This window comes from Chaetodon auriga, chromosome 4 (genome assembly GCF_051107435.1).
Source record: "Chaetodon auriga isolate fChaAug3 chromosome 4, fChaAug3.hap1, whole genome shotgun sequence".
In the NCBI taxonomy this organism is placed as follows: Eukaryota; Metazoa; Chordata; class Actinopteri; order Chaetodontiformes; family Chaetodontidae; genus Chaetodon; species Chaetodon auriga.
In genome coordinates this window covers 14,151,982-14,167,903 of record NC_135077.1, presented here as the reverse complement: position 1 = coordinate 14,167,903, position 15,922 = coordinate 14,151,982, and the positions used below count along the sequence as shown (strand labels likewise).

The 15,922-nt window shown below is 42.1% G+C and overlaps 1 protein-coding gene across 1 annotated transcript; it reads left to right on the top strand.

Annotated features, from left to right (window-relative positions):
* Positions 1–1,050: 1,050 nt before the first annotated feature.
* Positions 1,051–2,639, top strand: ier2b (immediate early response 2b). Its single transcript, XM_076727493.1, has one exon. The coding sequence runs from the start codon at positions 1,228–1,230 to the stop codon at positions 1,786–1,788; it is 561 nt and encodes a 186-aa protein (XP_076583608.1). The 5' UTR covers positions 1,051–1,227; the 3' UTR covers positions 1,789–2,639.
* Positions 2,640–15,922: the final 13,283 nt, after the last annotated feature.

The following is a 15,922-nucleotide window of genomic DNA, read 5'->3' as shown; positions in this document are numbered from 1 at the left end:
AGAAGTGCGAGAGTGAGTGACGTTGTGTGTGTGTGTGTGTGTGTGTGTGTGTGTGTGTGTGTGTGTGTGTGTGAGAGAGAGAGAGAGAGAGAGAGCAGAAACTCCCGAGGAATTGAAGACACGTCTCTTTCTCCCACGTAAATTCTTCGAACTGCAGACTGCGTTTTTTACCAGAATGTAAACACTGACTGACGTGACCTCACTCTTACTGAACTTTCTGTACTTTTTTTTCTCCTTCTAATATTTAAAATCAAGACTTCCGCAAACGCTGCGCAGCGAATGAGTCCAACGCTTCCTCCTCTTATGTCCGAAATGTTGAGTCATTTTATAAAATGTTTCAAATGAAACTTACCCTGATAAAAAAATAAAATGTATCATCCTAAAGACTCATTCGGTAAATTAAATGCCGAAACTTGACTTCATCTCAACAGGTTATCTCTATAAATACAAACACGTTTGATTGTTTTAGTTCAGCTAATAATAGCACTTGTGTACACCTGCATTACTCTGCTTTTCTGTGAAACAGCAACATCTCTGCTAGAATAAAATGTTCTATAAATAATGTTTTGCCTGCTAGCTTGCTTATACTAATCTTGATTTTAGTTTTATTTCAAGGCATTAAGATAAAAAAAAAAAAGACATTTGCGGTAATTTGTGCAGAATTGAAGACGTTTGTTGAAACACATTTAAGCCATATAACGAAAAAAAAAAAATCTTCCTTCATTTACAAGGAAGCGAAAACAAAAAGGTTGAAACTAAGGGAGATGCAATGATAAATTGAAACCTTTAGGAGTCGAATTTACTAAATTAGACATTTATCAAATGAGCTTCGGCAGAGAGAAATGATTTGCAGCAGAGACGGGGATATTAAAAGAGATCAGCTGTGAGAAAAACCGGTAGACGGAACAGATGGTGTGTGTGTGTGTGTGTGTGTGTGTGTGTGTGTGTTTTCGTTGCAGCTACAGCAGGTGTGGGCGGCGCCTGTTTGTCACTTACTGAGGAATGAAGTGCACGTTACGTCAAAGAGGAAATAAAACGCCACCCTGCTACTCGCACACTCTCATTTCTCAGAGTTCAACAACTGGTGAACATCGGGAGACAGATCACAATAGATCACAAACTAGAAACTAAAGTCTAACTCGGGACAGATAAAGCTCGTCTGCCTGTTGAGCCTTTGGTGGAAGTGCCAAAATAACCGTGCGTAATTACGCATTAACAACACACACAATGAGTGCCACAACCGCCATGGAAGTCAACGCCGAAGCCAGACGGATCCTGGCCGTGTCGATAAGCAAGCTGTACGCCTCCAGGACCCAGAGGGGAGGACTGAGACTACACCGGAGCCTCCTGCTCTCCATGGTCATGAGGTCTGCCCGGGACATCTATCACTCCTCCCGGGAGAGCGAGGGGCCAAGCGGCGCGCAGGCAAAACCGGAGGAACCGATGGACACTAGCTCCAGCCCGGGAGAACAAACCGGGCTGCCGGAGCCTGCCCAGCCGGAGCCCCAGCCGGCACTGAACTCAGCCGAGCCGGCCTCCGAGGAGCCGGACAGCGCGGATGAAGACAGTGATAGTGAAATCACTGAGGACAAAGAGAACCTGAGCCCGGCGAGGCAGTCCAGGAAACGCCGGGGCAAGGCGTCGGCGGCGCCTGACTTCCTTCCCAGCAAGAGGGCGAGGCTGGAGCCCGGGGAGGAGAGGTATGCGGCCCCGCTGGGCAGCTGTCGCGCCGGTGCCGGGGAGTCCCTGACCGCCTTGTCTCTAAATCGGGTTATACCTGCCTTCTGAACAGATGGAGGGAGAAAATAGCCTCCAATGGGACTTTGGAGCGGAGTGATTCTCAACTCCTCGTTAACCTATAAGGGCGGTTTGATCCCTGGGTGCACCAAGGAGCTGACCTACATCGGCGGTCCCGGGACAAAGGGATTATGGCCATGGTGCGAGCTCTCCGGTCCATCAGAACGTGCCTGCCGGGCTGGTAAAGCCCCCACAGAGATCACCGAGCAGGGAAGAGAAGCTGAACCGGGCCGGAGGGGCTGGAAAGTTTGAGGAAGAAACGAAGGGGAACTGGCTGTGTTGCTTTTTGTTTCCCGGTGATTCACCTTCAGCAAAATGAGTCCAAACAAGTGACTGCTGCTGACTCAAAGCGTGTGTATGTGTGAATCAGCAAAGACTGATCTGAGTCAGTCAGAGAAGAAGTGAAGTGGTAAATGACTGACCACAGAGCGACACACACACGCACACACACACACATACACACAGACACAGGACTTCAGGGAATTTCCTGCCTTTGTGCTGGGTTATCAGACTCAAACACTGAAAGAGGAAGGACAGTTGAGGCAGACTTGCTGCCGCACACACATTCAACTGCTGCTGTGGACTTTGATAAATCGATACTACTGCTTGGGGACTGTCCTGCATACTGTGTTCACATGGTGCTTTGAAAAAAAAAAACAGGCTGTCCTTAACATGGTGTTGGAAGCCCAGTTGTCTAAAACTCTGTGTTTTTATGTCACTGAAATGTTCTTGTTCACGTCTGACCTGTGAAGAAATGACCTTACCTCACATTCTAAGCTGCTTTTTTATTTGTATGAACGAATAAATGGTGTAAATGTTTGTAATAAACATGTTGAAATGAACCTCAGGTGCCTTGCTCCCTTTGTTCTGAAGCGATTTAAGGTCTAGGTGATGTTTCGAGTCGCTGAGTTACGCACACATCCTCCTTACCGCCTCCACACTCACATCTTATTTCAAAATTAAAGGGAAATTAGTGTGTATGAGGCCACAGTTCACAGGGTCAATCCTTTGTTACAGGGAGGTGGTTGGTACAGCCCAGCGCCAGTCTGGCTCGCTGCTGTTAATCTCATGCTTACAGTAAGACACACACACACACACACACACACACACATTCAAACAAACAAACACTCACGAACAGCTTCCAGGGTCGTACCATTTCCCGTGGATTATGACAGAATTCTGAATCACATCCTTCCTTCCCAACATGACCTGACACCAATTCAAGGAAGGATAATAAAGGAGTTACGCAACGTCACCACAGCAGGGGCCAAACACAGCTGCTGAATAAAACAGAGAGCAGCAGGTAGTGTTTACAGCCCGCGGGCCTCTTCATCAGCAGCCACGTTGCTGGGAGGCAGCTACACCCTGAAACTCCAGGATGGTGGAGATCTGGTTGTACTGGTTGCTCAGGGTTTCACCCCAGTCACCATCTTCACCCTCACTTCTTTCCAACTTCGTGAAGCAGCATCCGAGTCAAGAAGAGGAAGAAGGAGAAAAACTGGAAGCGATGATGAGGAACCGAGGAATGATGATGATTTCAGCTGAATAAGATCTAAAAAAAAAATCAAATGGATTCTATTGTTTCCTTAAAGGATGATTTATGATGATGATCATCGCTTCTGTTTCTAGTAACAGTGAACTCACCAAACTTACAGCTGGGAACTGTGAAGATGTCTCATAAGGCAAGAAATGAGTGATCACACAACCAGCCAGGTCATAAACAAGCCCAGTCAAGTTTGGTTACACGTTGCAAAAGAAAGTGAATTGTCTTTTAATGTGACGAATTTCCTGTTGACAAGATCAGGCGGTGAGGAGTCAGCGGGTTATCAGATATGAGGAGGAGGGACGTTTGATTTGGTTTGACAGTTTTACTTTCACTCAGAGTGCAGCTTGAGGTCACCAGTGAAAACGAACAAAGTTCCTTTCAGTTTAAGTGATCATGTGACATTTTCTAAGTTTTGCAGACCACGAGTGCTACGAAATATGAGGATGAGGATGAGGAGGGGAGTGCAGAAAAAGTCGGTAATGGCGACACAAGAAGGAGATAAGAAGCAAACGCTTCATTCTTTATGCTGGAAATTCTATAGTTTGGCAATACAATCTCATCTCAAGGTCCTTACTGGCCATCGCGGACAAGAAGTCCGACAGAAAGATAACGAGCAGCGAGCTTGTGTGTCAACAGAGCGTCTCCATGGAGAAGGCTGTCCAATGATCAGACTGTGATACAGCTGACATCACTGGAAAAAGCTGCGTCAGTGGACTTTGAGTTGGGTTGTTTTGTGAAGTCATCGTCATCCTTGTGTTTAAACTGACGGACCTTTAATCATTTGGAGTTGGCTTCATCGATGTTTTTTGTGTTTCTAGTTTTGAGTCTGTTGCTTCTGGAATTTTGCGAACACCAACATGCAACACACCAGCATCTTCATCATCCGTCCATCCAAAAGTCAAAAAACCGTGAGGCCAAGATGATGCGTTCAAATGTCTTCTTTGTTTGACCATCGTCTACAGGGATGTGTGACAAAGACGGGCAGGAACCAGAGAGTTTGTCAATTTCTCTGCTGTTTTGGTTTCAGCTCTAACTCGTCATCATCATCATCATCATCATCATCAAATTTCTTCTCCTCCTACTAATAATCTTCACCTTTTCCTACCACTTTGTCACTGTCATCCTTTGCATGCTCCCTCCTCTTAGAAACAAAGTCAACATGTGATGCTTCATGACAAGGCGACAACAAAATCATAATTTTTTCTTTTTATTCTCAGACTCCTCACGGGGGATTCCGACCACCACGCCGGGAACCACCGACACAAAACGCTTCATGTTTTCATTATGACTAGCTCATGAGCGTTGTTTTCGTGCATCAGGGGCTCAGCAGCTGCATTATCACGCTGTGAGTGTTGATGCCATCTAATAGCCACACGGCATATGAATGTACACATAAACCCCCAGATGGGAGTTTTATCACAGTGACCCTGATCTGTCCACACGTCATTAGCTTAGCATGAAAAAAATCTGGGTCATATAGGGGGGGTGATGCTTTCATTTTGAAACTCTTCGCCATAAATCCTTCTTTAAGCAGCAATAATTATTCAGATAGAGAGGATTGCTGACTGTAACAGTGTTTACCATTTTGCAAAACAAAGACTTAAGTCACGCACAGTTCTTTGAAAGGCAACATAATTGGTTTAAATAACAAAGACAATGCCCCGATATGCAAATTAGTTAGTGAAATGACATATTAGGTGTATCATTTCACTGTGGGTTTGATGATTAGAGAGGAGGCGGTGAGAAAAGATGTGAGAACTGAGACAAAACAGGATTTTAAGTTGCCACAGGAAGCTGAATGAGAAGGAGACGTGGTCTCCTCAGGCATGACAACTCCATTTTGAGCTTTGTTTTGTCAATATGTCACATTAATCAGACGCGTCTTTCACTGCTGAGCAGCTGAGAGTTTGAGCAGAGGCGGGAAAGTGAGTTTGAATGGCAGAGATCTCTCTTTCACTGAGTCATCAGCATCGATCACCAGCTTTCTCATATCCAGGTCATTCTGTGGTGCGAAGATGTAAAAATCTCAAGCGCTGTCCTGATCAGACGGCACCCCGTTTTGTTTTCAATGCTTGTGTGAACCTCAGATGTGTCACATTAACGCTCCCCACGGTTTGGATCGATCACATCTACGACTGCTCAGAGGAGATTCAAAGCGGCGCTTCAGTGGCTGTTTGTCTGAGAGCTGTAAGCTACCTACAGACGGGCACACAATGTTCCACACAGCCACTTAAATAAGAATACGAATGTCCTTGGGCAGAACATGTGCTCGAATGAAACCCCACGACAAACAGCTTTTTCAGAGACTCACTCTGCCTCCAGTATCCTACATATGAAACAGCATTTGCAGCTCACATTTACATCAAAGTGCACGCTCGTGCTTTTACTGTTATCTTGAAAAAGGCGTTAATGGAGCCCGAGGCGCACATCTTCCTTTCAAGGACACTGATGGTGTGACTGTTTTGTTCTTTTCATTTCACTGTTCTGCAGCCTCATTAAGAAAATCTGCCACACAACGTAGTCTCGATTTAACAGCAGCAAGGCAAGTTGGACGCGATGTCAAGCACCACTGATTCTCTGTTCTGTGTGACGGTCTGCTCCTTGTCACTCGGTGTGTGAATGGATTGTTAGAGGGAGAATACGGCTATTACTGCTTTACTGTGACTGTCCTTGTGCTATTGTATGCAAGAATAATGTTTTAGTTATTATTTTGACCATTACACTGCCAAGACCAAGACAGCCACACTGTGAGGCTGCACTTACAGAGGCAGTGGTGCTTTGAGCTAACATGCTGATGTAGAGGGTAAGGATGGTAATATTCTTTTGTATTGTTAAAAGACTAAAACTAAAAATGTTCATCTGTCAACCACTCTCATCTGAAGACATATATCTAAAATCTAGGTATAAATGGATAGTTTAATGCCATATTTCCTAAGACAGCTAGATGCTGTAGTTTTAATAAATACTACTAAATAAAGTAGTGTATTTGTTATTTTTTGCTTTTTTTCAGGCTTTAGTGGGTACTTTCTGCAGCATGACGGTGAATGTGGGCCTGCGTGGTTCATGGTAATGAAGGATATGTCATACAGTGCAACAATGTGGTCCATTCATGTGTTTTTAATAGTTTCAGGACAACAATGGAGCTCTTCAGCACAGGGGAAGAAGATATATCAGGTTTTGGATACACACATAATATGCATTTGTAAAATCTGTTGCTCTTTTGATTTGATTTTTTTTGGCAATAAGAAAAATATGCACCAGCCTTATAACATACCACAACATTTCCTGCTTCACACACCTGTTATTTTCAATAAAAATATCCTGTTGCCACAACAGCTAAGCAAACCGCAGATGATGGATTCCCTGGACCAATCCTGCACTGTGGCGGCCATGTATGTGATACTCTAATTAAGATGCAGAGTGCAGAGGCCAGACAGTCACAGTGACGTGGAGCTCTAACAGCTCGGAGCTAAAAAAAGAACAGCGCAGGAAATGTCTTCACACAGGATGCATGCATGCATCGACCGGCGCGCTCCTGCCTGTGATGGCAGGAGATACACGGTGACCAATCAGAGCGAGGGAGCCATGTGCAGATGTGTGGGGGCTGAGGCAGGGTGTTTGATGATGTATCGCATGGTGTATACCTCTATTTTGATGACGCTGTCGTGGTTTGGTTACATTTGTGGGTGACACATAATGATGAATACAAAAAAAGCTGGTATGGGGTTGATCTATCTATCTCTCTATCTATCTATCTCTCTATCTATCTATCTATACAAACAAAAAAAGGAAACATCCTCTCACTAATGTCTCAATACTGACTTGGTGCAACATGCTTTACCACGAATAGCTGAAAGTGGCAAAGCATACATAATTTGAGATATTGTGCTACTATAAATTTTAATATATGAATGGAATAATCATTTTCACAGCAGCCACAAATGCACAGTTTAGAAACAGAGTTGGAAAATTTCAAATTTCTGTCAAACATAACAACATTAGCTGCTTATTTTAGGATAAAAAAAGGAGAGATGGGAAATAGCAGCAGATGAAAGGACAGTTCTGTGAGGATGAGGAGGATGAGGAGGAGATTGCTGCTGTTCAAACGGATGCATGAAACAAACAGATGTCATATTCCACCATGTTTTCTACATGGTTTCTCTCCGTTTCAGGTTCGATTCTATCAAGTCATCTCGCTCGTGCCTCTTCTTCTGCAGTGGTTTAATGACAACTGGACAATCAGCCCCACCAGCTGTTTAAGGTAGTGGATGGAAATGTACGCTAATACACTAATAGACTAATCTTGCCTACATTTGAATGGGAACCTGACTTGTGATGGGAGAACTTGAAGTGACAGGACAGCCATCATGACGACTGATGAGGGCTGAATTATTAAGTTGGGATGAGTAAAAACTAAAAGATCCTTCGCCGTACACCCCTTCATAATTTTTATACACTCCCTAAGTGATGACCATAAAAGTACTGACTGTACTAAATGTGATTATCATTTTCTATATTAATTAAAGGACTGAAAATCTCTGAGAAAAACTAAATATAGTAACTTCAAATGGAAAAAGCTCAGAATCAACATTAAGCTGCAGCAAACCACATGAAATGTGTGTTTCTGTGAACGTCTGTTGAAATTTAGTTAGAAAGTGGCTTCAGTGTTTCTTTGGAAAGGAAGAGGAAATAATTGTGTGTTGCATATGTGTATATGTGTGTGTGTGTGTGTAATCATTTGAGGATCACATGTCAAGAGGCTCTGAGCACATGACCTCATGCCTCTCACGGCGCCAATTGTGCAACTGAGATGTTTCACCACAGCAGAGGACTGACTAGCTATGAATGTGAGCGAGTAAGAATGCCTGCCTGTGTGTTTGTGGGGGCGTGTGTGTGTGTATCCGTGTGTGTGTATGAGTGTGTCTGGCAGCAGCAGCAGAGCTGGCAGAGACAGGAAGTGATGCATTGATGCCGGCGGGCGACAGAATGTGTAGGAGGAGTCTATTTTAGGACTCAGCTGCAGGAGAACAGAGCACTCCAATACATCTGGCCTTGTGTGTATGTGTATGTGTGTGTGTGTGTGTGTGTGTGTGTGTTCATGCTGCAGCAGGCAGGCTAATGGCCAGAGGCGATGTTTTTAGTGTTTTTAAATGTCCTTAAAGCCCACAGATGGTTGCATCTTTTCACAAAAATCAAATCAGGATGTAGTTTGTCTCGTATTTTAAGGCTTTTTAGGTGTCAGGTGAATGCCACCCAGTGTGTGTGTGTGTGTGTGTGTGTGTGTGTGTGTGTGTGTGTGTGTGTGGAGGTGGCAGACAGACAGGCAGACAGACAAGTGGAGAGACAGACAGAGGAGGAGGAAGGACAGATGTGAGGAGGGCTGCAGGAAGAGTAGCAGGCATTCAAAGAGAGGAAGAGGAAAAAATAGAAGGATGCAATAAAACGTGACTACAAGGGGAGGGGGAGGTGTGGGACACAGCAAATGTTTGTGTGTGTGTGTGTGTGTGTGTGTGTGTGTGTGTGTGTGTGTGTGTGTTCTACAGCCCACATCAGTGACGTAGAGCCAGACGTAGACAGAGAGGAGGAGGAGGAGGAGGAGGAGGAGAAGGAAGGCAGTCTGAGGACGCTCACTGAGGGGGCGTTGGATTTCTACATGTTTTAAATTCTTAAACAGAGAGAGAAGCAGCCGGCGTGCTTTGCAAAGTGGGCTCACCTGCGATGAGTCGGCCTCCTCTGAGGGTCTTCATCTCTCTGCGGGGACCAGCTGACTCATTCACAACAGGCCGGACTGACGGAGATACAAGTGATTTTCAAAAACAACAACAACAAAGCGACCCCTGCCTGTATCCGTCACCTCTCTGATGAACGGTCCCATAGAGGAAATCAAGCATCCTTCAGATTTTTAGGATATCTGAAATTCTTTTTTTCTTTCCAAAACCAGGAACCAGTTTTTAGGATGCTAGTTTCAAAAGCTAACAGAATTTGAACAGTGTGAAAAGCGACTCCAAGGCGTCATCACGGTGGACAAAAGTTAATCTCTTAATTTGATATAAACACTCTTTCTCAGATTTTATTAGAAAATGTTTGCACTCATTTGGCTGGCATTTCCCTTGAGAATAACACTAAACAAAACTATTTATAATCCATTAAATTTCCAGTTGCAGTCAATCAGTGTGTTATTTTTCATTACATTTAATGGAATAATCCACCAAAAAGAGAGGATTTAATCCTGTCATCCATAATTAGCTTTATAAGTCAAACTGTATTATATTGTACTTGTGTCACACTCTATCACGTTTAACATTAGAATGTATGAATCTGCTGCGTGAAATTTGCCATTAATTGAGTTTTCCTTTGATCACATTAGTGAAACATAATCCTGTTATATGTGACTGGCTGCTCTTTGCCACTTGATGTGTGAATTAAGTGTTACGACTGCACCGAATAACAGATGTTGATAAAATAATACTGTGTTTGTTCTTGCTGCGTGTCAGAAAGCCGTCAAAGTTGTCAGAAATAAAAACAGTATTTTATGTAGTCTTCAGTGGTGGGAGAAGTATTCGCACAAAACAAAACAATTCAAACCAGTAAAAGTCCTGCAGTGGAAGTTATTCTTAAGTAAAAGTCCGAACAGTATTTGAATGTTGTAGGCGACGCAGGTGCTGCTGCTGATCGCCTCATATCCTGCTCATCAATCTGTACAAATGAATCATATTTTGTGATTTTATTATGAAATCACACGGCTGGATTCACCTGTTAGGAAGCCACAGGGCAAAACTGTGCTGTTGACCTCCACGTCGCCTCCAACCATTTGTACTTTGTGCATCACCGAGCTGTTTCCTGCTGACTAATGCAGCCTCTGAAATGTGATGGGAACAAGTAGAAATCTGCGCAAAATGGAAATACTATCTCAAACTGCACTTGGAGTTCAATCAATACTTACTTGTCACCAGGAGAATACTTGCAGGAGAAGGCTGATGACATTTTATAGTGTTTTTACTGTCAACAAATCCCATGAAAAATATAGAAAAACACTATCCTGATACTTCAATTAAAAGCTACTGCAACTGTTGTATCCTTGTAACTTGGTCTGTCCTTCTGTTTAATTAGCTGCTGATATCCCAGGTCATAACAGTAGTAGTAGTAGTAGTAGTAGTAGTAGTAGTAGTAGTAGTAGCAGTATACTTTACTGTATTACAAATATAATTTAAGTATAGAAAAGTCATTACAAGTACACTTATACTTTTGTGCTTAATTTTAAGTATGTTTGACATATACTTTTAAAAAATGTACTTCCAAGTTCTACTTAGAAGTATTAAAAATTGATATACTTATTCTGCAATACTTAAAGTAGTAGTTCAAAGTTCTTATTAGTGCAGTTGTAAGTGTGTTATAAATTGTACTAGTGTACCAAAATACAAATACTTTTAATAGTAATAAAGTGTACTTATGAGAACTATACATATGTTCAAGTCATTTCTAATACACTATTCACATGCTGGTACTTTAATTTCACTTCACTTGTATACTTAAGTATGTGTCCAACACATTAGTAATACAGTACAATTGTACTGCATGTGTGTTTTGAACGCTCGTGAATCATGACTCACTGGTGTACTTCAGTTCACTTAAAGTTTGTAAAAGTTGCACCAATTTAGCAACTACTTACACTTCAAGTATACTCATGCAATACTCAAGTGGTACTCGAGGACTTCTTGAGCTTACTGAAGTATACTTGAAGGCAACAAACATAGCACCAAGTGTCCTCAGTACATTCTCCAATACATATAATTTGATTTTCTTTCTTCCAGGATATGACACAAAAATCAAAATATGAAACAGAGCATTTATCATCCTTCTACTGTTCGACTGCTGACGCTGAAATCAATGTTAAAGAGTGTAAACCCTCATAAGAGGAGACTTAATTGCACTGCATCTAATAACCTCTTGTGATTAGCTTTGTTTTTCTGCTCCTGCTGTCACTGATTAAAAGTGAAATGTGTTTGCAGAGTATTGTATTGATCTCATCCACTTGACCTCTCCTGGGAACCTTAGTTTGACATTTTGGGAAATACGCTGATTAGTTTTTGTACCAGGAGTTAGAGGAAAACCACTCATGTCTGTCAATCCAACATGAAGCAGGTGCCAGTAGACAGTTAGCTTAGCTTAGCATAGCATAAAAACTGGAAACAGGGGGCAACAGCTACACAAACACCTTTAAATCTCACTTATTAACAGGTTATATCCTGTTTGATCTGCACGCAAACCGAACAAATAAAGTTGTCTTGTCATCACAGTGATTTCAGTCTATCTCTAGTGTTGCACCTGGAATCAGACCGTGAAAGTGTTGCGATTGGGTGCAGGATCAATGAAGCAGACGAGAGGATGGGTAGAATGCATTCTCTCTGGTTTATTCAGGTTCTTTAGGAAGAGTTCTGTTTGAAATTACAAAATGCACTGGTAGAAACAGCAGAGATAGACAGAGAAAGAAACAGAGGGAGAGAAAGAGATGGTCAGAGAAAGAGAGAAAGAGAGAGGGAGAGAGAAAGAAGGGATTTCATAGCCAGAATAAACGGGAATAACATCACCAGATTCAGGTTCAGGCAGCTCTTTACTCTCAAAGGGATTGTTTTTCATCAAGGAAAAGTTTTGTGTTCCTTCTCCCCCTTTTTAAAATCATTTTTTCTTTTTTTTGTAATGTTAGTTAAAGTGTTATCTATCCTTGTTCCCCCACAGCCCCCCCCCCCCCCCCCCCGCCCCACCCCCGTGAAATAACTGGCAAATATAACAAACAAACATTCTTTGATTTCATCACCAAAGTCATTTCCATTATTATTTTTTTTTAATCAGGATGATTTTTTTTTTTTTTTCATTTTTGTCTTTTTTTTTTGGTCAGGTTTTTTGGAATTTTTTGTTTTTAAAAATAGAAGAAAAAAGAAACACATTGCTCTTAAAAACATCTATCTATATATATTTTTACATATATATACTTTTTTCTTTATATTTATTTTTTTTAATTCCTGAAGTTGACTTGTTACCCCACATAGTGGCATGCACATTGCACATGCAAATCTGTAATTAAATACTTCTCTTTTATCTTTAATTGCCATGTATGTTTATTTTTTTCTCTTTTTTTCCCCAACTTGCTGAGTGAATCCTGTATGGTTTTCTACTGTGGCACTGGTTCGGTTTCTACTGGGTCGAGTGTTTGATGGTTTGCGTGGTGATGAGATGGACGGTTGGCCGTTGCTTCAGAGAGGTTCCCCACTGAATCTCTGCACCGACAACACTTTTACTTCGCTGGTATTTAGACACTTGGACATTATATTTAACCCTTTGTAGCCAGTTTTAATCATTGGCTGGTAGCCAACTAAGCATTAATTTTTCCTGGAGGAGAGCTTTGTTGCACTCTATGTTCCCAACATGTATATCTGAAGCTTTTACTCCATCAGCTTGGCTTGTTTGACCTGGTTTGATGATTTCACCGATGTGTTGCGTCAGCATCATATAGCTGTAATAATACCAAGGTGTAAGGATATATAAAGGAATCTAAAGGTTGTATTGTGATATTACTAACTCCAAAGTGAAAATCAAGTAGATTTTAAGTGGAAACCAGTGTGAATACCAGAGAAGAAGAAATGTCCCTCATTTTTGGCTGAAGTTTCCAATTGACACCTTAATCTTTATTTCTGTCAAACGATAGGCGACCAGACATTTGTCCAGTGAAGGAGCTACTGGTTCATTTTGGCCTGTTCAAACCTAAAACAATCGAATACAAAAAACATGTCAATAAAATGTGTCCAAAGGAGCCCAATCATGAGAATCATCAACACTGTGCTACAAAGGGTTAAAAGATCCTGCTCCTTTCTCCGATCATCTGGCACCTTGTGATGTTTTGGGGGAGGTCGCCCTCCAGCGTCCGGGATGCTAACGTCGAGACACGAGGACGGATCCTCTAGAAGCAACTTGTCTCCACTGAACTGATGGTGGTGGAAATAAATGGAGAGGAGAGAGAAACTGAGAGACAGAGATGGATGGAAATGGAGAGAGGGACTTTGAGGGTTGCTACGGCGACAGCAGGAGACACTTCTGTCTCTGAGGAATCACTTTACTGTAAATCAGCACAGAGACGTTCGGGGCCCAGCAAGCGTCAGGAATGAAAGTTTTGATAAAATGCACAAAATCTAAGGTCATTCCTCGCATTAAGAAGTCCTGCCTTCAAGCTGATGTAGCATGGAGCACACAGAGTGTTAGCATCAGGCTAGCACCTGCGCTTCAGTGCAGAGGCAGAGGCGTGTCCAGGAGGGGGCCCTGGGTACCCCTGCAATCTGATTGGCCTCCGAAAGTGCCACCCCATTATCCTAAAGTATGATTGGCCATCTGCCTAGTCAGAGAGTCAAAACATTGTTTTGTTTTTTGAGGATTTAAAGAATAAAATTTGGAATTTTTAAACAATATTTGCACAGTGCTAACTGTGACGTTAGCAATTGAAGAAAATATGAAAAATGGTAAATTACTGCTATTCCGACATCTGGACATGCTACTGTATAGAGCTGCACACAAATTACTGAACATACTCAATAACTTATCATATTCAGTGTGTTAGTAAATGAGCCAAATCTCACAAATTGATGATGCTACATTGTTTCAGTACTCTGTGTTCACTCTGTCCAGCACCAAAGAGCAAACAAAGTTAGCAACTAGCTTGTGAACATGTAGTGCAGCCAAAGAACCAGATATTTTCTTCTGAGTTGGTGCAGACCAAAACAGAGCTAAAAGGAGCGCGAATAATGGACTTACTTCATCGTGTGGACGAAAACACAACTCTGAATTAATCCTAATGTCGCTCTGTGCTAACCATTAGCTAACACTTTAGCCATACGTAAGTAGTAAGTAATTTGCGAGTAAAAATTAATGAATTATGGATTAATGTGCAGAATTCATCAAGAAATTCACCCTGAAAACCTGCTGGGCTCCTTAAAGAACTGAGGACAGAGACATACAGCACAACACACACTGTGCAGACAGCCGTTCAGACAAAACACACCCACACATGCACCACGCATGAACTCATTCAACCCATATGGCACACAGACATACAGCACACCTTGGTGGTGGGAAAGCTCAATCCCACCACCCTGTGTTTAGGAATGGTACTACAGCAGGAATGCAAGAGAAAGAAAGATGAACTCGATGTGAAGACACTGAGAAGAAAGAAGAATGAAAGCCAAAACTAATGAACATCATAACACAATGAGTTTTTCAGAAAGTTTATGGATTATATACACAAGAATTACAGAGCCAAAATATACAATAGATGGCATGGGAGAGGTGACAGAAATGACATGATTATCTACTGACCCTCCTCCACCCTCCACCTCCACCCTCACCCGTCCAGGTTCCACTAAATGGTCCCAGAGGAAGGTGAGGAGTGGGTGAGGGGGGGAGGGGGATGAGGATGGTGATGAGGACTTTAAAATCTTAGGTGTGTGCACTGCGATTGTCTCAGAGGGAGAAATCATCGTGTCCTGTACAGTGTAAGGCACTGAGGATTACCTACTGTAGCTGATGGTGTCAGGACATGTGCGCGCACACACACACACACACACAAACAAACACACACACACACACACACACACACACACACACACACACACACACACACACACACACACACACACGAGATAATACACTGACATGCAAGTTCACTCACTTACAGTACCCATCTTCCTCTTACGCACACAAACAGTGCTGAAACTATGAGCTATTAATTGATTAACTGACCGACAGAAAACAAAAAAATAACAAAATTGATAATCGATTGTTAAGTCGAATGGACAACTTTTAACCAAAAATGCCAAATGTTCTCTGATTCCAGGAGGATTTATGATTTTTCTTTGACTGATATCAATGGAAATTAAATATGTTTGGATTTTTGATTATTCAGCATAAATTTGTCAAAGATTTATTGGATTCTTTGGACCTCAGACTTACTCAGACTTTACTTAGGGGATGGTGCACATAAATGAACATTAACGTAGTAATATAGTTTCATCGTAATACAGCAACATAGACTTTCTCTGCAGTATTTTCATTACTTGTAATTTGTCATAACCGCCCCCTGCACTTTACTCACTTGTACTTTGCACTTTTCTTATTTTCTTAATTTCTTCCCAGTGAGACTTATTTTACATCCCCAAAATACTGTTTATACTGACAACCTTGGATACAAAAACTCCTCTGGGAAGAATTAAGCTCTATCTCATCTTCTCTTAGACAGATAATTTAAGACCATCTCTGTAAATGTACAGTGCCTAATTTGCCCCCACAGTCCTAAAACAACTAAAACTTGATAAACCATCAAAGTAAACTGGCAGATTACCTGATAAAGAAAATAATCAGTTCCAGCTCTAAACACACCTTCACACACACGTATACACTCTCACACACACGCAGACACACACAGAAAATTTTTCCTGTCGCAGCAGTAGCCCCGCCCCCCTCAAAGTGGGACCAAGCGTGGACGGAGTGACGGTAACAAAATGGCTTCTGAGCATGAGGATGAGCCCGAAAAGTGGT